The following is a 21,315-nucleotide window of genomic DNA, read 5'->3' on the forward strand; positions in this document are numbered from 1 at the left end:
CATTTTTCTGCCTGGGGTTCAATATCAACTAATCATCTGGACAAAGAAAAATTAAAGGGTAGCACATATACATAGGCACACACAGAATAGTCACCTTTAGCTGATTATTGAAAATATCAATCTCCTGTAGTTTTGATCTTGTTTCTTTTTCCACTTCATCCAGCTGGTCTCGTAGCTGTTGCCGGGCTAGTTCTTTTGCTTCTAAGGCTCTTTTAATTGTAAGAAGTGAATCTCCTATTTTAGAAAAACATTGTAAGAACAAATTGAACTGGCAGTGAGACAAGTGTGTGTGTGTGTGTATATTTTTTGTATTTTTTGGCCAGGGCTGGGTTTGAACCCCCCTGAGACAAGTATATTTTAATGTTCTTGTTTCACTCAAGGAAATTCTTGCTAGTTAAAAATAAAAAAGAGGTCAACTTTAAAAGTAAAACACCTACTGTGCAAACTGTTTTGCTGAACTTGTTTTAATTGGTCATTGAGTATCTGTTTTTCTGGAATAAGTCTTCCAAGCATCTGCTGAGATTCCTGGAAAGGAAGAAGGAAAACAGCAGTGAATGACAGGGAAAGTCACCATATCTACGTCAACACCAGGCAGAGCTGACCTCAGTTTTCTCATCCCTCAAAGACTTTTCTTTCTTTTTTTTTTTTTTATTGTTGGGGATTCATTGAGGGTACAATAAGCCAGGTTACAATGATTGCCATTGTTAGGTAAAGTCCCTCTTGCAATCATGTCTTGCCCCCATAAAGTGTGACACACACCAAGGCCCCACCCACCTCCCTCCGTCCCTCTTTCTGCTTTTCCTCCCCCCCCATAACCCTAATTGTCATTAATTGTTCTCATATCAAAATTGAGTACATAGGATTCATGCTTCTCCATTCTTGTGAAGCTTTACTAAGAATAATGTCTTCCACTTCCATTCAGGTTAATACGAAGGATGTAAAGTCTCCATTTTTTTTAATAGCTGAATAGTATTCCATGGTATACATATACCACAGTTTGTTAATCCATTCCTGAGTTGGTGGGCATTTAGGCTGTTTCCACATTTTGGCAATTGTAAATTGAGCTGCAGTAAACAGTCTAGTACAAGTGTCCTTATGGTAAAAGGATTTTTTACCTTCTGGGTAGATGCCCAGTAATGGGATTGCAGGATCAAATGGGAGGTCTAGCTCCTCAAAGACTTTTCAAATCTCATCCTAAAATCTCTATGGTGAAGCTGCATTTAATTGCTAGTTAGGGTGGCTCTTGCTTTCTTGCTAAGAAATTAACTCTGTTTGCCAAATGCTTTTCCCTAAAATAAAGTTAAGACAATTATAGCTCCCTTGGTATTTCTTGAATTTTTGTTGACTTGCTGGAGATTTATAAGCATTAAAGAATGTATTTTTTTTTTTTTTTTTTTTTTTTTTTTTGTGGTTTTTGGCCGGGGCTAGGTTTGAACCCACCACCTCCGGCATATGGGACTGGTGCCCTACTCCTTGAGCCACAGGCACCGCCCATAATAGCTTATCTTTATTCTGTCTTTTTTTTGTGTGGTTTTTGGCCGGGGCTGGGTTTGAACCTGCCACCTCTGGCATATGGGACCGGCGCCCTACTCCTTGAGCCACAGGCGCTGCCCTAAAGAATGTATTTTAACGACAACTCTACAGAGAGAAAATTGAAGAAATAATCTCTCGATGACACTGGGATAAAAGGCATATTTAATGACCCTGTTGGTAAACTATCTCAGTAGTTTAAATAGAAACTATTAACTTAATGAGGCTGAATTTAGCTTAAACTAAGTTACTAGAAGTTGAAAATAGAAATCAAAGATAGATTTTTAACAACTAGAATCTTTACTATTGTATGTATTGGATGGAGCTTTTAAACACATTGAGATATTGATGCTTGAAAAAGAATTTGAAAAAAGTACCACAAAACTTTTGAACCAACTATTTTAACTGACTCAAGAAAACAGTTAAATCACAGCGCATGGGCTATTTGGAGTTTTCATGGATAATTTGCCAAGTATAGTACTTGCTTAAGTGTAGCTGAAATTAGCCTGTATAATTCCTACACATTTCAGTAAAATGGCAGCCTTCCCAGGTTGTAATAAGAAATATTTAACTTATATTTCTACTTTTATAAAAAAAGAACTTTGCTTTTTCCTTATTGCCAACAATGGGGACCTGTTCACTATCTATGGCGAATGTATCTTGGTCTGTTAACCTATATCTTGCCCTTGCTCTATAAACCTGTCTTTCTCTTCCACAATAAACTTTATTTTACACTTTAAAAAAAAAGGATAAACTAATTTTAAAAAAGAAAAAAGGTTTATAAAAATGTTCTCTGTGCATTAAGGTTCAGTTTCAAAAAATAGAAATGACATTAAACATGTTCATCAGATGATGAGAACCAGTCTTTTAGAATAACTGTAGATATAGACTAGCTGATGTGGAATAAAACTTTTTGTAATATATGTTTGAATGGTAAAGAGATTTAGCTCAGTAGTAAGAATCTAGGAGCACTTCTATGAGTAAGCACACCAAATAAATTTTTTTGACAAAACAGAATATAGAAATCAGAGAGTTTTCCCGCCAAAAGTAGCCAACTCAATTTCTCCTTATCTTATTCTCCTCCCTAAATTAAGGCAAGACCTCTTACCCAGTATCAGTTTCTTTTCTTTTTTTTAAAGACAGGTCTTAATCTGTCCATAGGATCTGGATTATAGTGGCATCATCATAGCTCACAGTAACCTCAAACTCTTGGGCTCAAGACATCCTCCTGCCTCGCTTCCCAACTAGCTGGGACTACAGGCATGTGCCACAGCTCCTAAATTGTTACTATTGAGCTAATTTTTTTCTATTTTTGGTAAAGACAGGGTCTTAATCATGCTCAGGCTGGTCTGGAACTCCTGACCTCAAGCGATCCTCCTGACTTAGCTTCCCAGAATGCTTGGATTATAGGCATGAGCCACCATGCCTGGCTGTATTTTAAGACAATTTTTAGCAATGAACTTCTGGTACTTTTTACTTTATATGTTCATATCCTAAAATATCAAATCAATGAAAACTTTTTCAAGACATCGAAGTACATGAAACAGCAACTCAACAGAAGTCAAAGGAAAAGAGACAAATCAACAATGACTGAAATTTTAATGCTCTTCTCTCAATAGCTGATAGAAACTGCATTATCAGTAAGGACACAGGAGGCTTGAATACCTCCATGAATCACCTTGATCTGACACGTGACACTCCAACTAACTAAAATTTTGAGTACACATTCAAGTACACATAGAGCATTCACCAAGAAAGATCATATACTGAGGTACGAATCTCAATTAAGTGTAAAAGAATTAGAAGATAAGACAAAAGAAATTTTTCAAATTTCAATTAAGTAACTATTAAAAATACAACTTATTAAAAATTTATAGAATATGTCTATGGGAGCACATAGAAGGATATTTATAGCTTATAATGTTTATATCAGAAATGAAGAAAGGGCTTGGCGCCTGTAGCTCAACAGCTAGGGCGCCGGCGACATACACCAGGGCTGGCGGGTTCAAATCCCGCTGGGCCTGTTAAAAAACAATGACAACTACAACAACAACAACAAAAGAAAATAGCTGGGTGTTGTGGCAGGCCCCTGTTGTCCCAGCTACTTAGGAGGCTGAGGCAAGAGAATCCCTTAAGCCCAAGAGTTTGAGGTTGCTGTGAGCTGTGATGCCATGGCACCCTACTGAGGGTGACATAGACTGTCTCAAAAAAAAAAAAAAAAAGAATGAAAGAAATGAGGAAAGGTTCAAATTTGATTATCTAAACTTTCTCCATATTTAGCTTGAAAAAAAAAATGATGAAAAGAAAATAAGTAAATAAAAAGTAACAATAAATAAAAGAATATAAATAAAACAGAAAACAAGCATACCACAGGGAAAAATCAGTAAAGCCAAGAAATTGTTTTTTAAAAAAGAAATCGATGGATGGGCGGAGCAAGATGGCAGCCGAGTAACAGCTTCCTTGCATCTGGGCACCGTGAGTCTGGGGAGATAGGACTCCAGGCATCTCTGGCTGGTGGGAACTGCCTATCATCACTCCTATGAGGATACAGGGAGTCAGCGAGAGACTTCTGGACCCCAAGAGGAGGACTAAAACAGTGGAAAACCGGCAAGTGGTCGCGTGTGTTCAACCCGTCTAAACCCGCCCACAACTGTAAGTTCAGTAGCAGCGAGACTGAAAACCAGAAAGGCCTTACCTGTGAACTCTTTTGATGTCCTTGGACTTGACACTGAGTTGAACTGCCTTGGGGAAGGCCTGAGTGGGAGTGCGGAGAACTTTGGCCGTTGTCTAGGGCCCCAGTCTGAGCCGCTGAGCCAGACGGAGCTAATAGTGTTTGGCGGTGGGTCACACGGATCCATTGTCAGTGATCTGCCCCGGCAAGCTCCGCCCTCAGGGTAGCAGAGCTAGAAACGGGTGGGAGCTGGTAACCCAGCAACCAAGTAGCCTAAGGGTGGGGTCTGAGCCGCCTTGCAGCCCTAACCCTCAGGGGCAGAGTGAGACCGGTTTTGGCACACTGAGTAAGTGGATAGCCACTTCAGCAGTGATTCCAGCGAGAAAGCTGGGAAAGCTTCTGCTCAGCAAGTTTACAAGTTCAAAGTGCCTTTTAAGTGGGCTGAAGAGAGATTTAGGGTGTCTACCTGCTGGGGTTTGAGAAATCAGCAGCCTCCAGTCGTATCAGAACTGTGACTAACATCTCATACCCCAAAAGACCACGTGTTGCCCAGACAATATTCAACAACATATACAAACTGCTTTGTTTTTGGTTGTGCATTTTTTTTTTCTTTTTTTTTTGTTTGGTTGGGTTTTTTTGTTTGTTTATTTTGACGTTCTTGATGTTCTTTTGTTTCTTAATTTCAATCTTTTCCATACAGATCCCTTTTTCTTTCTCAATTTTTCTAGTTTAATTATAATTTCCCATTGCTGCCTTTTTTAATAACTACAACTTCATTTTTGCTAGTGTTTCTACCGCTATCACTTGGTTTTTCACCCAATTTTATCGCCATAAAGTTTTCTGTTTGCTTGTTTTAGTTTGATTTATAGCATTTTTGTCTTTCCTCTCTACTTGGTGGAGGTGGGGTACTGTGTCTGACCAGGTTAGCAAAGAGCTGCTGACCTCAAGGGAACCACCCAACTGGGCACCCAACCCCCAGAAGGTGGGGTTTTTTAAGGTTGTGTCAAAGTACCCTACTGTACACCTATACTGCCCTGTCTCCCTCTTTCTGTGCCTCTCTTCTTTTTGTCAATATTCCTTACCCCTACCCCCTCTCCTTTCTCTATCTTTCTTTTTTTTCTTATCACTCGGTCCTCCTTTCTTTCATCCCTTTTTTGCTCTTCAACCTTCTCACCTTTCTGGTCCTGTAACCCTTAGTCCACAGACACAAGAACTTAAAGAGCAAGAGGAAGTGAAAGGAAAATTAGGACAAGGAAACAGATAAAAGAAATCACTCATGAGGAAGAATCAGCAGAAAACTCCAGGCAACATGAAGAACCAGTCCAGAACAACCCCGCCAAGGGACCATGAGGTAGCTACTGCAGAGGATTCCACCTATACAGAAATGTTAGGAATGACAGAAAGGGAATTTAGAATACACATGTTGAAAACAATGAAAGAAATGATGGAAACAATGAAGGAAACTGCTAATAAAGTGGAAAATAACCAAAAGGAAATCCAAAAACAGAATCAAATCAGAGATGAACGATATGAAGAATATAAAAAGGATATAGCAGAGCTGAAGGAAATGAAACAGTCAATCAGGGAACTTAAAGATGCAATGGAAAGTATCAGCAACAGGTTAGACCATGCAGAAGAAAGAATTTCAGAGGTAGAAGACAAAGTTTTTGAGATAACTCAGATAGTAAAAGAGGCAGAAAAGAAGAGAAGGAAAGCAGAACGTTCACTGTCAGAATTATGGGACTTTATGAAACGTTCCAACATACGAGTTATAGGAATTCCAGAAGGGGAAGAAGAATGCCCCAGAGGAATGGAAGCCATACTAGAGAATATTATAAAAGAAAATTTCCCAAACATCACCAAAGATTCTGACACACTGCTTTCAGAGGGCTATCGGACCCCAGGTCGCCTCAACTCTAACCGAGCTTCTCCAAGACACATTGTGATGAACCTGTCCAAAGTCAAGACAAAAGAAAAGATTCTGCAAGCTGCCAGGAGTAAGCGCCAGTTGACCTACAGGGGCAAATCCATCAGAGTGACCTCAGACCTCTCTAATGAAACTTTCCAAGCAAGAAGACAATGGTCATCTACCTTTAATCTACTTAAACAGAACAATTTTCAGCCCAGAATTCTGTACCCTGCTAAGCTAAGCTTCAAAATTGATGGAGAAATCAAATCATTTACGGATATACAAACATTGAGGATATTCACCACAACAAGACCAGCTCTACAGGGAATACTTCAACCTGTTCTGCACACTGACCACCACAATGGATCAGCAGCAAAGTAAGAACTCAGAAATCAAAGGACAGAACCTAACCTCCACACTGATGCAAAAGATAAAACTAAGCAATGGACTCTCACCAAATAAGACGAATAGAATACTACCACACTTATCAATTATCTCAATAAATGTTAATGGCTTGAATTCCCCACTGAAGAGACATAGATTGGCTGACTGGATTAAAAAACACAAGCCATCCATTTGCTGTCTGCAAGAAACACACCTGGCTTCAAAAGACAAATTAAAGCTCCGAGTCAAGGGTTGGAAGACAATTTTTCAGGCAAATGGAATTCAGAAGAAAAGAGGAGTTGCAATCTTATTTTCAGATACATGTGGATTTAAAGCAACTAAAGTCAAAAAAGACAAAGATGGTCACTTTATATTGGTCAAGGGAAAACTACAACAAGAAGACATTTCAATTCTAAATATCTATGCACCAAATTTAAATGCTCCCAGATTCTTGAAACAGACCTTACTCAGTCTGAGCAATATGATATCTGATAATACCATCATAACAGGGGACTTTAACACACCTCTTACAGAGCTGGACAGATCCTCTAAACAGAAATTAAACAAAGATATAAGAGATTTAAATGAGACCCTAGAACAATTATGCTTGATAGACGCATATAGAACACTCCACCCCAAAGATAAAGAATATACATTCTTCTCATCACCCCATGGAACATTCTCCAAAATTGATCATATCCTGGGACACAAAACAAATATCAACAGAATCAAAAGAATTGAAATTTTACCTTGTATCTTTTCAGACCATAAGGCACTAAAGGTGGAACTCAACTCTAACAAAAATACTCGACCCCATCCAAAGGCATGGAAATTAAACAATCTTCTGTTGAATAACAGATGGGTGCAGGAAGAAATCAAACAGGAAATCACTAACTTCCTTAAGCATAACAACAATGAAGACACAAGCTACCAAAACCTGTGGGATACTGCAAAAGCAGTTTTGAGAGGAAAATTCATCGCTTTAGATGCCTACATTCGAAAAACAGACAGAGAGCACATCAACAATCTCACAAGAGACCTTATGGAATTGGAAAAAGAAGAACAATCTAAGCCTAAACTCAGTAGAAGAAAAGAAATCTCCAAAATCAAATCAGAGATCAATGAAATTGAAAACAAAAGAATCATTCAGAAAATTAATGAAACAAGGAGTTGGTTTTTTGAAAAAATAAATAAAATAGATAAACCATTGGCCAGACTAACTAGAAATAGAAAAGTAAAATCTCTAGTAACCTCAATCAGAAATGATAAAGGGGAAATAACAACTGATCCCACAGAGATACAAGAGATCATCTCTGAATACTACCAGAAACTGTATGCCCAGAAATTTGACAATGTGAAGGAAATGGATCAATATTTGGAATCACACCCTCTCCCTAGACTCAGCCAGGAAGAAATAGAGCTCCTGAACAGACCAATTTCAAGCACTGAGATCAAAGAAACAATAAAAAATCTTCCAACTAAAAAATGCCCTGGTCCAGATGGCTTCACTCCAGAATTCTATCAAACCTTCAAGGAAGAGCTTATTCCTGTACTGCAGAAATTATTCCAAAAAATTGAGGAAGAAGGAATCTTCCCCAACACATTCTATGAAGCAAACATCACCCTGATACCAAAACCAGGAAAAGACCCAAACAAAAAGGAGAATTTCAGACCAATCTCACTCATGAATATAGATGCAAAAATTCTCAACAAAATCCTAGCCAATAGATTACAGCTTATCATCAAAAAAGTCATTCATCATGATCAAGTAGGCTTCATCCCAGGGATGCAAGGCTGGTTTAACATACGCAAGTCTATAAACGTTATCCACCATATTAACAGAGGCAAAAATAAAGATCACATGATCCTCTCAATAGATGCAGAAAAAGCATTTGATAAAATCCAGCATCCTTTTCTAATTAGAACTCTGAAGAGTATAGGCATAGGTGGCACATTTCTAAAACTGATTGAAGCTATCTATGACAAACCCACAGCCAATATTTTACTGAATGGAGTAAAACTGAAAGCTTTTCCTCTTAGAACTGGAACCAGACAAGGTTGTCCTCTGTCACCTTTACTATTCAACATAGTGCTGGAAGTTCTAGCCAATACAATTAGGCAAGACAAGGAAATAAAGGGAATCCAAATGGGAGCAGAGGAGGTCAAACTCTCCCTCTTTGCTGACGACATGATCTTATACTTAGAGAACCCCAAAGACTCAACCACAAGACTCCTAGAAGTCATCAAAAAATACAGTAATGTTTCAGGATATAAAATCAATGTCCACAAGTAGCCTTTGTATACACCAATAACAGTCAAGAGGAGAAGCTAATTAAGGACACAACTCCCTTCACCATAGTTTCAAAGAAAATGAAATACCTAGGAATATACCTAACGAAGGAGGTGAAGGACCTCTATAAAGAAAACTATGAACTCCTCAGAAAGGAAATAGCAGAGGATATTAACAAATGGAAGAACATACCATGCTCATGGATGGGAAGAATCAACATTGTTAAAATGTCTATACTTCCCAAAGCAATCTACCTATTCAATGCCATTCCTATCAAAGTACCTACATCGTACTTTCAAGATTTGGAAAAAATGATTCTGCGTTTTGTATGGAACCGGAAAAAACCCCGTATAGCTAAGGCAGTTCTCAGTAACAAAAATAAAGCTGGGGGCATCAGCATACCAGATTTTAGTCTGTACTACAAAGCCATAGTGCTCAAGACAGCATGGTACTGGCACAAAAACAGAGACATAGACACTTGGAATCGAATTGAACACCAAGAAATGAAACTAACATCTTACAACCACCTAATCTTCGATAAACCAAACAAGAACTTACCTTGGGGGAAAGACTCCCTATTCAATAAATGGTGTTGGGAGAATTGGATGTCTGCATGTAAAAGACTGAAACTGGACCCACACCTTTCCCCACTCACAAAAATTGATTCAAGATGGATAAAGGACTTAAATTTAAGGCACGAAACAATAAAAATCCTCAAAGAAAGCATAGGAAAAACACTGGAAGATATTGGCCTGGGGGAAGACTTCATGAAGAAGACTGCCATGGCAATTGCAACAACAACAAAAATAAACAAATGGGACTTCATTAAACTGAAAAGCTTCTGTACAGCTAAGGTGACGATAACCAAAGCAAAGAGACAACCCACACAATGGGAAAGGATATTTGCATATTTTCAATCAGACAAAAGCTTGATAACCAGGATCTATAGAGAACTCAAATTAATCCACATGAAAAAAGCCAACAATCCCTTATATCAATGGGCAAGAGACATGAATAGAACTTTCTCTAAAGACGACAGACGAATGGCTAACAAACACATGAAAAAATGTTCATCATCTCTATATATTAGAGAAATGCAAATCAAAACATCCCTGAGATATCATCTAACCCCAGAGAGAATGGCCCACATCACAAAATCTCAAAACTGCAGATGCTGGCGTGGATGTGGAGAGAAGGGAACACTTTTACACTGCTGGTGGGACTGCAAACTAGTACAACCTTTCTGGAAGGAAGTATGGAGAAACCTCAAAGCACTCAACCTAGACCTCCCATTCGATCCTGCAATCCCATTACTGGGCATCTACCCAGAAGGAAAAAAATCCTTTTATCATAAGGACACTTGTACTAGACTGTTTATTGCAGCTCAATTTACAATCGCCAAAATGTGGAAACAGCCTAAAGGCCCACCAACCCAGGAATGGATTAACAAGCTGTGGTATATGTATACCATGGAATACTATTCAGCCATTAAAAAAAATGGAGACTTTACATCCTTCGTATTAACCTGGATGGAAGTGGAAGACATTATTCTTAGTAAAGCATCACAAGAATGGAGAAGCATGAATCCTATGTACTCAATCTTGATATGAGGACAATTAATGACAATTAAGGTTCCGGGGGTGGGAAGCAGAAAGAGAGAGGGAGGGAGTGGGGTGGGGCCTTAGTGTGTGTCACACTTTATGGGGGCAAGACATGATTGCAAGAGGGACTTTACCTAACAATTGCAATCAGTGTAACTGGCTTATTGTACCCTCAATGAATCCCCAACAATAAAAAAAAAAGAAAAAAAAAAAAAAGAAATGAGAAAAAAAAAAAAGAAATCGATGAAACCCCAAACTTCAGCTGGATTGATCAAGAAAAGAAGAAGAAGGAAAAACAGGAAGGAGAAGAGCAAAAATGGGAGAGGTAAGGAGGAAAGAAGAGGAAGAGGCCAAGAGAGCTGAAAAGGCAAGTTACCAACACAATAAAAGGAACGAAAGAAGAGACATCAGTACAGATACTACCGGTTTACAAAGAATAAGACATTATAAACAACCCTGTACAAATAAATCGATAATTTAGATGAAATAAATTCATTGAAGAGACCCAAATTATTAAAACAGATTCGAGAAGAAAAAGAAAATCATAATAGCATATTTACTTATTTATTTAAATTTTGGATTAATATGAGGATATATATAATTAGGTTACATTGTTTTTGTTTGGACCTAGAACTATTAAATAAATTTTACAATTAAGTCTTACCACAAAGAAAGTCCAGGCTCAGAAGGCTTCATTGGTAAATGCCACCAAAATTTAAAGAAATACCATTTCAAAGCACACATTTTTTGAAAAGAGAAGAGGAAGGAATACTTTCCAATTTATTTTCTAAGGCCAGTATTACCCTGATACTAAACTAGATAAAAACATTACAAGTCAACTACAAACCAATGTCTGTCACGAATTCAAATGAAAAATTCCTTAATAGGCTCAGCGCCTGTAGCTCAGTGGCTAAGGGTGCCAGACACATGCACCAGAGCTCGCAGGTCTGAATCCAGCCTGGGCCTGCCAAACAACAATGACAACAGCAACCAAAAAAAAAAAAAAAGCTGGGTGTTGTGGCGGTTTCCCGGCTACTTGGGAGGCTGAGGCAAGAGAATCACTTAAGCCCAAGAGTTGGAGGTTACTGTGAGCTGTGATGCCAGAGCACTCTACCAAGGGTGACAACATGAGACTCTGTCTCAAAAAAAAAAAAAAAAAAAGAAGGGCGGCGCCTGTGGCTCAGTTGGTAAGGCGCGGAAAAAAAAAAAAAAAAAAGAAAAATTCCTTAATAAAATGATACAAATTGAATCCGGTTAATTCAAGTTTATATATGATGACCAAGTGTAGTTTATTCCAGCAATGGAAGACTGGTTTAATGATCAAATTGCAATCAATGTAAATCACCATATTAACAAAATAAAGGAGAGAAAACTAAATAATTATCTCAATAGATGCAGGAAAAAAAATGGCCCATTTCAACAACTGTTCATGATAAAAACTTTTGGCAAAAAGAGAACAGAAAGTAAATCCCTCAACCTAATAAAGGGGAGCTATAAAAATCTGGTTTCCATAATACTTGATGGTGAGAAAGCTTTCCTCCTAAGATGAACAGGCTATATGCAAAACATACATGACAGATGACTTGTTAATAAGAACATATGGGGTGGTGCCTGTAGTTCAGTGGGTAGGGCACCAGCCACATACACTGAGGCTGGCCAGCTCAAACAACAATGGCAATTACAACAAAAAACAAAAGCCAGGTGCCTGTAGTTCCAGCTACTTGGGAGGCTGAGGCAAGGGAATCTCTTAAGCCCAAAAGTTTTAGGTTGCTGTGAGCTGTGATGCCACAGCACTCTACCAAGGGCAACATAGTGAAACTCTGTCTCAAAAAAAAAAAAAAAGCAGCAGCACCTGTGGCTCAAGGAGTAGGGTGCCGGCCCCATATACCGGAGGTGGCAGGTTCAAATCCAGCCACGGCCAAAAGCTTCAAAAAAAAAATTCAGCCTCTTTAACAAATCCCTACTACCTTGCTCTGCAATAAGGAGTTGGTCGCCATGACAGGAGTGCCACACTGTTCTGGTGAAGGCCTGGCCTGGCCACAGTAATTTCACTGCTAAAAATTTAAACTAGAGAAATAAAACATTTCCACATAGAGACTTGTATACAAATGCTCATTGAAGTTTTATTCAGACAAATCCCAAATGGAAAGTACTTGAATGTTAATCAACAGGTGAATAAACAAATAAGGAAATACTACTCAGTGATGAAAAATAACAAACTAGTCACGACATGGATAAATCTTAAAACATCATGCTGAGAAAAAGTAGTCTGACATAGAAGCATCACAAAGTTCAAATATAATGAGCTACAGATAATATTTATCTAAATTTGATACTCTGGCACCCGTAGCACAGTTGTTATGGCACTGGCCACATGCACCGAGGCTGGTGGGTTCAAACCCAGCCAGGGCCAGCTAAACGACAATAACAACTGCAACAAAAAAATAGCTGGGCATTGTGGTGGGCGCCTGTAGTCCCAGCTACTTGGAAGGCTGAGGCAAGAGAATAGCTTAAGCCCAAGAGTTTGAGGTTGCTGTGAGCTGTGTTGTCACAGCACTCTACTGGGGGCAACATAGTGAGACTGTCTCAAAAAAAAAAAAAAAAAAAAAAATTGATACTCCGTAATTCAACACTTGATACCAAACCAGGTGCAACAGCAATAAAACGAAGTCAAACTAACAGTACTCCACTGTATCTCCAACTATTTTATATGCATCTCTCTCTCATATCCTCCCTAAAATACTTAATTGTGCTAAGTTATTGCAACTATCGTGTAAAGCCAAAGTTCTGCTGGTGGTCTGCAGATTCTATGTGATTGGGCCACCACTAGGTCTAACTACAGTGGTCTTTCTGGGGTAACTGGTATCCGAGACATGCTACAGCCTCGGGGCTCTGGCACTGTTGGCTCCCTGCCCAGAGCTTGCTCTGCCAGATATCCACCTATTTTAGTTAGCCCTTCACTGCTTTGAGGTCTTTGTTCAAACGTCACCCTCACAGAAGGCCTATGCTGATTCCTTCCCCAAGACTCTCTTTCCCTAGTGGCTCTCCACAGGACTTCTTATCTTCTACTAGAGTAGAGACTTTACTTATTTTGTTAGTTTCTGTCCCTCTTGTGGAGGGTCTGTAAGGCAGGGTTCTCGCCTCTCCCCCACGGCTGTACTCCAGTGACTGCAGCTGTGTTCCCCAAAACTCTGTTGAGTTTATTTACTTGACAGCCTCTTTTACAGACAAGGACCCTGTCTCCTTCATCTTTGCTTCCCAGTACCTGATACATGGTAGACGTTTAATGTTTGTTCAGTAAAAATAAATAAAATGAATTCACATAGGCCTGCCTAAAAGCTTTTAAGGGACATATTTCCTCACCTGCAATTGCTGCTGTAGATGGGTGATTTCAGCAATTCTCAACTCTCTAGATTTGTTTGTACTCTCAATTTCTTGCCTTTGGGTGGTCAGTCGACATCTGATATCTTGAAGTTTTCCTTCCAGTTGATTCTTTTTGTCATTCTTTAACAAATGAAAGATAATAGGAATTATTACCCTTTTTAATGGCTCAGTACATTTCCAAAGTGTAATCAAACTTCACTCACTAGAGCTTCTAATTCAAATTCCAAAGTCTTTTTCTTTGCTTTCAGTACAACTATGTCTTCTTGTTCTTTGTTTCTCTGATTTAGCAGCTCTTGCCTTCGGTTCCGTTCCCACTCAAGTTGTCGTTGCCTTTCAAGTTCCCGTTTTGCAGCCTGTGACATTTACAGACAATATATTAATTTTTCAGTTCTTATACTATACAGTATCTTTCAACAAAAGTGACATCTAGTAAGTCTTTCTTTTCAGGGATGGAATATTATTAAACAATGCAAGAAATCACATTACAAACAACAGAAAGAATTTTATAAAAATACATTATTCCTTCTATTGAAAGAGGAATAAAGAGAACTATTATACTGATAGAAGATGAGAACTGACAGGATTATTTCACCATTAGAATTCCATTCTTTTTTAAAAAAGGTTTTACTGACACAAAATAACTCTACACACTTATAGGGCATATGTGATATTTTGTTACATGCAGAGAGTATGTAATGGTTAAGTCAGAGAATTTAGGGTGTTCATTGCTTCAAGTATTTAATCATTTCTATAAGCTGGGAACATTTCTAGTCCTCTGGTCTAGATATTTTGAAATACACAATACAGTGCTGTTAACTATAGTCACCCTATTCTTTTTTTTTTGTAGAGACAGAGTCTCACTGTACCGCCCTGGGATAGAGTGCCATGACGTCACACGGCTCCCAGCAACCTCTAACTCTTGGGCTTACGAGATTCTCTTGCCTCAGCCTCCTGAGCAGCTGGGACGACAGGTACCCGCCACAATGCCCGGCTATTTTTTTTTTGTTGTTGCAGTTTGGCCGGGGCTGGGTTTGAACCTGCCACCCTCGGCATATGGGGCTGGCGCCCTACTCATGAGCCACAAGCACTGCCCTAGTCACCCTATTCTATCAAACATTAGAACTTATGGAATTCCATTGTTTAAGCCTTCAACAATGCATAATAAAAGTGCTGTTTCTTATTTACTGACTCACAAAGAGGGAAAATTTTTTATCAAGCATAGTAAAGCCCCCTAGAATAAAAATAAATGAACACAACTTGATTTTGTTCCATCAAAAGAAAAATTCTTATTTATCCTTAAAAAAAAAAAAATATTTTAAAAGTGCGTGGCTTGGACCAGGTACAATGGCTCAGGCCTGTAATCCTAGCACTCTGGGAGGCCGAGGCGGGTGGATCGCTTGAGCTCATGAGTTTGAGACCAGCCTGAGTGAGACCAAGATCCAGTCTCTACTGAAAAATACAAAAACTGAGGCAAGAGAATCACTTGCGCCCAAGAGTTAGGGATTACTATGAGCTATGATGACCCCGCGGCACTTTACCCAGGGTGACAGCTTGAGACTGTCTCAAAAAATAAATAAATAAATAAATAAATAAATAAAAATGTATGGTTTTGCCAGGCAGGGTGGCTCACGACTGTAATCCTAGCACTCTGGGACGCCAAGGCGTGTGGATTGCCTGAGCTCACGGGTTTAAGACCAGCCTGAGTCAGAGCCAGACCTGGTCTCTAAAAATAGTTGGGTGTTGTGGCAGGTGCCTGTAGTTGCAGCTACTTGGAAGGCTGAGGCAAGAGAACTGCTTGAGCCCAAGAGTTTGAGGTTGCTGTGAGCTGTGACACCACGGCTCTCTACCCAAGGTGACAAAGTGAGACTCTGTCTCAAAAAAAATAGTAAAATAAAACCCAAAAATGTATGACTTCTACCTCCTTAATTAATCATTCATTTCCTTTTACCACAAAAGCTTCAGTAATTTCTTGGGAAATCCCAGCTCTTCTCAACACTAACTCTGGTAACTAGAGCACATGTCAGAGTACTTGCTACTGTTCACTGGAATTGTCTCTGACTCATGGATCTCCTAACCACACTGGAAGGTCCAGGAGGTATCTGCAGGGACAAATGATTCCTGGCACATGGTAAATGTCTATTATGCAATTCTGAATAAAAACTCAAAAATCTTATATTCTTCACACTGAAGAAGAGAAGGCTGTCTATCTTTTGGTTGTCCATTGTAGAAATTAAAATCTTCTTAGTGTTTGTGCCTATCTGCCTGAACTAAAAGCAGCTAATGGGTACAAGCTTTCCAAAGCAATGAGCGAAGTATTATTTTCTTTCTTTCTTTTTTTTTTTGAGACAGTCTCGCTTTGTTGCCCCCAGTAGAGTGTCGTAGAGGCATAGCTCACAGCAACCTCAAACTCTTGGGCTCAAGCAATTCTCTTGCCTCAGCCTCCTGAGTAGCTGGGACTACAGGCGCCTACCACAACGCCCGGCTATTTTTAAAGATGGGGTCTCACTCTGGCTCAGGCTGATCTGGAACTTGTGAGCTCAGGTGATCCGCCTACCTTGGCCTGCCAGAGTGCTAGGATTACAGGCATGAGCCACCATGCCCAGCCAAAGAATTATTTTCTTATAAAGATAAATCCTTCATCTTTATATTCCATTCACATGAGAGTCATGGCATTGCTTCTGTAGTAACATACCAAAACCAGAAAGGCAGACAAGAAGATTGGCTTGTCTAATCTCTCCAGGTATGGCATCAAATTTATGAAGCCGTCTATAGAAGTCAGGGAAGATTTCCCAGGCATATTTTTAAGAGTGTTAAAAAAAAAAAAAAAAGTTGCAGGGGGCGGCGCCTGTGGCTCAGTGAGCAGGGCCCCATATATGGAGGCTGTTAGGTTCAAACCCAGCCCCAGCCAAACTGCAACAAAAAAGTAGCGGGAGTTGTGGCAGGCTCCTGTAGTCCCAGCTACCTGGGGGGCTGAGGCAAGAGAATCACCTAAGCCCAAGAGCTGGAGGTTGCTGTGAGCTGTGACACTACAGCACTCTACCGAGGGCAACAAAGTAAGACTCTGTCTCTTAAAAAAAAAAAAAAAGTAGGGCACCAGCCCCATATGCTGGAGGTGGCAGGTTCAAACCCAGCCCCAGCCAAAAACTGCAAAAAAAAAAGAAAAAAAAAAAAAAAAAAAAAAAAAAACAACAACAACTAGGGTGGTGCCTGTGGCTCAAAAAAAAAAAAAAAGTTGCAGAATAATGTAATTGGTTATAGCCATTACGGTGGTTTTAAAAATAAAAATTACACAACCCCCACCCTCCCAATCACATAAAACTTTGTATTTTTATATAGATGTATAAATACAAGGAAACAGTCTGGGGGAAAAGCACTTTACTGGTAGCAGGGATTTCTAACAAGACCGTACCATCAAAATCTTGTACATGAATGCTCATAACAACAGTATTACAATAGGCAAAAAGTAGAAACCACCCAAAGCCCGTAAACAGATGAATGGTTAAACAAAATGTAGTATGTCTGTGCAAATGAAATATTATTTGGCTATAAAAAGGAATAGAATTCTGATTCATGACACAATGTGGGTGAACCTTGAAAACATTGTACTAAGTAAAACCCAGACACAAAACACTACATGCTGTCTGATTCCATTTGTTAGTAATGTCCCTAATAGGCAAATCTATAGGGACAGAAAGTAGTGGTTGCCAGGAGTTGGAGGAAGAGAGGATGGGAGTAACTGCCTTGCAGTTAAGGAGCTTCCTCAGGAGGTCATGAAAATGTTCTGGAATTAGATAGAAGGGATGGTTGTACAACTTCGTGAATATATGAAAACTCTTAAATTATATATAGATATATAATTTATAAAAAAATATGTGTATGTATATATATACTTTTTTTTTTATTGAGACACAGACTCACTTAGTCACCCTGGGTAGAGTGCTGTGGCATCATAGCTCATAGAAACCTCAAACTCTTGGGCTCAAGTGATTCTCTTGCCTCAGCCTCCCTAGTAGCTGGGACTACGGGCGCCTGACACAAGGCCTGGCTATTTTTCTTTTGTTTGTTTGTTTAGCAGGCCTGGGCTGGGTTTGAACCCACCAGCCCCAGAGCATGTGGCCAGTGCCCTAACCACTGAGCACAGGTGCCTGAAAACTCCTAAATTATAAAAAGGTAAAAAATAAAAGGCTATTAACAGATCTTTGGGCTAATTCTGAAGGTGGGGGAGCTCAAGCACTGACCACGGGGCAGCGGCTCACCTCTCGCCTCTCGATCTCCTTCCTCCTCTCCTCTTCTCTCTGCCGTTCCAGCTCTCGCTGCTTTTCCAGCTGCTTTTCCAACTCCAGCTGCCTCTTTCGCTCTTGCTCCTGCCTCTCCCGCTCTTTCCTCTCTTGCTCCGCCCGCTCCAGCTGCGCCAAGCGCTCTTGTTCTTTGCGCTGCTGCTCTAAGAGAGCTTGTCTCCGTTTCTCCAGTTCCAGATTGCCACGTTCAAAATTCTCCCGCTTTTTGTCTTCGAATGTTACTTTCAAACAAGGAACAGACCAATTATGAAAAATCATTATTTTCAACATGTTATTTCCAAATTCCCTGGTCTACATAAAACTTTCTGTACAAACTCAACCCTGGAACTCCCTAAGCTTCCTGACTGTTACTCTTGTTAAAAGGCACTACAAAATGTCCTTATCTAACTTCTCTCCTTCTATCCCCTTCCCTCCATGCCAAATGCTGTTTCTAGAAGAAAACCCTTCCTCTAATACTTCCAATTCATCACCCATCTCCTTTCCTTCCCTGTTCTTCTGTCCTTTCCCTTCTCCATGACCTTGCTTCAGCAACTGATCTCCTTAATCTCTGCCTCTCTCTCTCTCTCTGTCTCTGTTAGCTGGTAACTGTGCTGATGCGTCTTCTGACAAGACGATGTCTCTAACAGAGGCAGAAGGTTAGCATTCCATGTTTCCCACTGTAGAATAAGCCCTGCCCTAATCATCATGTAGACCAAAATCACTGAATAATTTTTTCTAATCCATAATTCAGTTTCTATTTTTGACTTACCAATTATGAATTTTAGACCAATTACTCAGACCTATCTTTTTTGTTTCTCTAATCCTTGCCAACCCTTTATCTATTTTCATATTTTTTTACATATTCCTTTCCTAAAATCCCATCTTCCCTGTCCTTGCTGTCTTCAGCACTGTCTACTCGTTTTTGGTTTGCCTCACATGCTTCTTGCTACTAACCAACACCAGCCAAGGAAGCTCTCCTTGCCAGCCTATGCAGCATCCCTCCCAGTGATCCAGCTCTATTTAGGAACTGTCATTTCTCACTGTTGTCTCTCTACAAAGTGAGATCTGTAGGTGTGAGCATCCTCCCTTGGCCTCTTCCCACTTTGCTATTTGGACTCCACGGCTGTAGACAGACTTCCCTCAAATACTGTAGTCAGGGATTAGAGATCAAAAAAGGCAAAGTCTCTTGCTCTTCTTGTACCTTTCTTGATTTCAGAGAAAGCAGCAAGCTCTTTATTCTGACACTTTAAAACTGAAAGCCCTTCCAACATGGAAAGAAATCAAGTGATGACCTATGCTACGAGATGAATGAATATCAAAAATATTGTGCTAAGTGAAAGAGGCCAGACACAAAGGGTTCGCTACTGTAGGATTCCATTTATATGAAATATCCACAATAGGTAAATCCATAGAGACAGAAAGCAGATTGGGGTAGGCAGGAGCTGAGGGGAAGGGAAAACAGGGAGTGACTGGATAAGGAGCTTTCTTCTGGAGTGATGAAAATTTTTCAGAACAAGATAGAAGCAGTGCCTGCACAACACTGCAGGTATACTAAATGTCATAGCTACGGGCTGAATGTTTGTGCACCCCACAAATTCAAATATTGCATTCCCAACTACCCCAATCTGATAGCATTTAGAGATAGGTCCTTTGAGGGTTACATTAGGTCATGAGGGTGGGGCTTTCATGATGAGTAGTGTCCTCATACAAAGTCCTGTATTCAATCAGTGTAACCTGGCTTATTGTACCCTCAATGAATCCCCAACAATAAAAAAAAAAAAAAAAAAAAAAGAAAGTCCTGTATTCATATACCAAGGAAATGCCATGTAAGGATATGTGGAGAAGGCTGTTGTCTGAAAGCCAGGAAGAGAGCTCTGACAGGAATCAAAGAGCCTAGTATCTTCACCTTGGACTTTCCAACCTCCAGACGTATGGAGTAAGTTCCACTGTATAAGCCACTCAACCTGTGGTACTTTGTTATGGCAGCCAAGCCACTGAAATGTACCCTTTATATTATGTGAATGTCATCTCAATTAACAAATTCTGAAAGTCTCTATATATCTTTTTAATTCTAGCATCTGGCACTATTCCTGGGCTGGGAGGAACAGTGATAAATGGCACATGCTAAATGGCCAATGAAAGAATGAATGTACAAACGAAATACTATGATAATATTGCTTCCTGTTCAAAATTTAAATGAATATCTACTACAACAGAATAAGATAACTCCAAATTCCAAGAATTCCTGTCCTTATCTGCCACTCAGACTTCATTCTGATTCTTATCAAAACCTGAAATGCTCCTCACTTCTACGGTGATCCTATTCATCTTCAAGTCCAAATTCAACTATGACTTCTTCCAAGAGATTTAATTTCTCATGTCCCTCCCAGTCAACACCAACCAGTCGTAAGTAAGGTCTGTTGTACATCTAGAATACTCTCTAGCCATTCATCCCATTTATGCACTATGTTTAAATGATAACTTATATGGATGTCTTAAATACCCTATTAAAAGCTTCTAGAGCAGTGGTTCTCAACCTTCCTATGCCATGACCATTTAATACAGTTCCTCATGTTGTGGTGACCTCCACACATGAGGAACAGTGTCTCGGTTCCTAAGACCATCGGAAATATGTGTTTTCCAAAGATCTTAGGTGACCCTGTTAAAGGGGAAATGGGGTCACGATCCACAGGTTGAGAACCGCTATTCTACAGGTATGGACCATGTATTATTAACATTTAGGTTCTTTCCTGTACTCAGCACAGAGCCTTACACATAGAATATCCATAAGAAGTACTTCATCAGTGAAGAAGTGATTTCGTTTAGAGAATAAACTGGGAGAGCTAGTGTCTGGAGCAAACCAATTAATTGCCAACTGCGTTACATGCAGCAAAATGACAGTGACAAAGTATTTACCATAAAGAGACTCCATAATAAACTCCATTGGCTTCTTAGTAATATTTCTGTCTCATCATTAAGAATTCATAGCCACCTTAAAATATGTTAATAGTATGGGATTGGCACCCATAGCTCAATGGTTAGGGCGCCAGCCACATGCACCAGGGCTGGCAGGTTGGAACCTGGCCCGGGCCTGTTAAACAACATTGATAACAGCAACACAAAAATAGCCGGGCATTGTAGCATGCACCTGTAGTCCCAGCTACTTGGGAGGCTGAGGCAAGAGAATTGCTTGAGCCCACGAGTTTGAGGTTGCTGTGAGCTGTGACACCACAGCACTCTACCAAGGGCAACGTAGTGAGACTGTCTCA

At 39.7% G+C, this 21,315-nt stretch overlaps 1 protein-coding gene across 10 annotated transcripts in view; it reads right to left on the minus strand.

Moving 5' to 3' along the window:
* Positions 1 to 21,315, minus strand: part of ITSN1 (intersectin 1) — a 235,177-nt gene that overhangs the window by 105,213 nt on the left and 108,649 nt on the right. For all 10 annotated transcript variants that reach the window (XM_053565715.1, XM_053565712.1, XM_053565714.1 and 7 more), the window contains 5 exons: positions 18,026 to 18,288; positions 13,973 to 14,122; positions 13,749 to 13,889; positions 438 to 525; positions 95 to 234 (listed from right to left, as the gene is read on the minus strand). In XM_053565715.1, the coding sequence (XP_053421690.1) occupies positions 95 to 234; positions 438 to 525; positions 13,749 to 13,889; positions 13,973 to 14,122; positions 18,026 to 18,288 (782 nt within the window). The remainder of the gene's footprint in view (positions 1 to 94; positions 235 to 437; positions 526 to 13,748; positions 13,890 to 13,972; positions 14,123 to 18,025; positions 18,289 to 21,315) is intronic.

Source organism: Nycticebus coucang, chromosome 16, assembly GCF_027406575.1.
Source record: "Nycticebus coucang isolate mNycCou1 chromosome 16, mNycCou1.pri, whole genome shotgun sequence".
Taxonomy (NCBI): domain Eukaryota; kingdom Metazoa; phylum Chordata; class Mammalia; order Primates; family Lorisidae; genus Nycticebus; species Nycticebus coucang.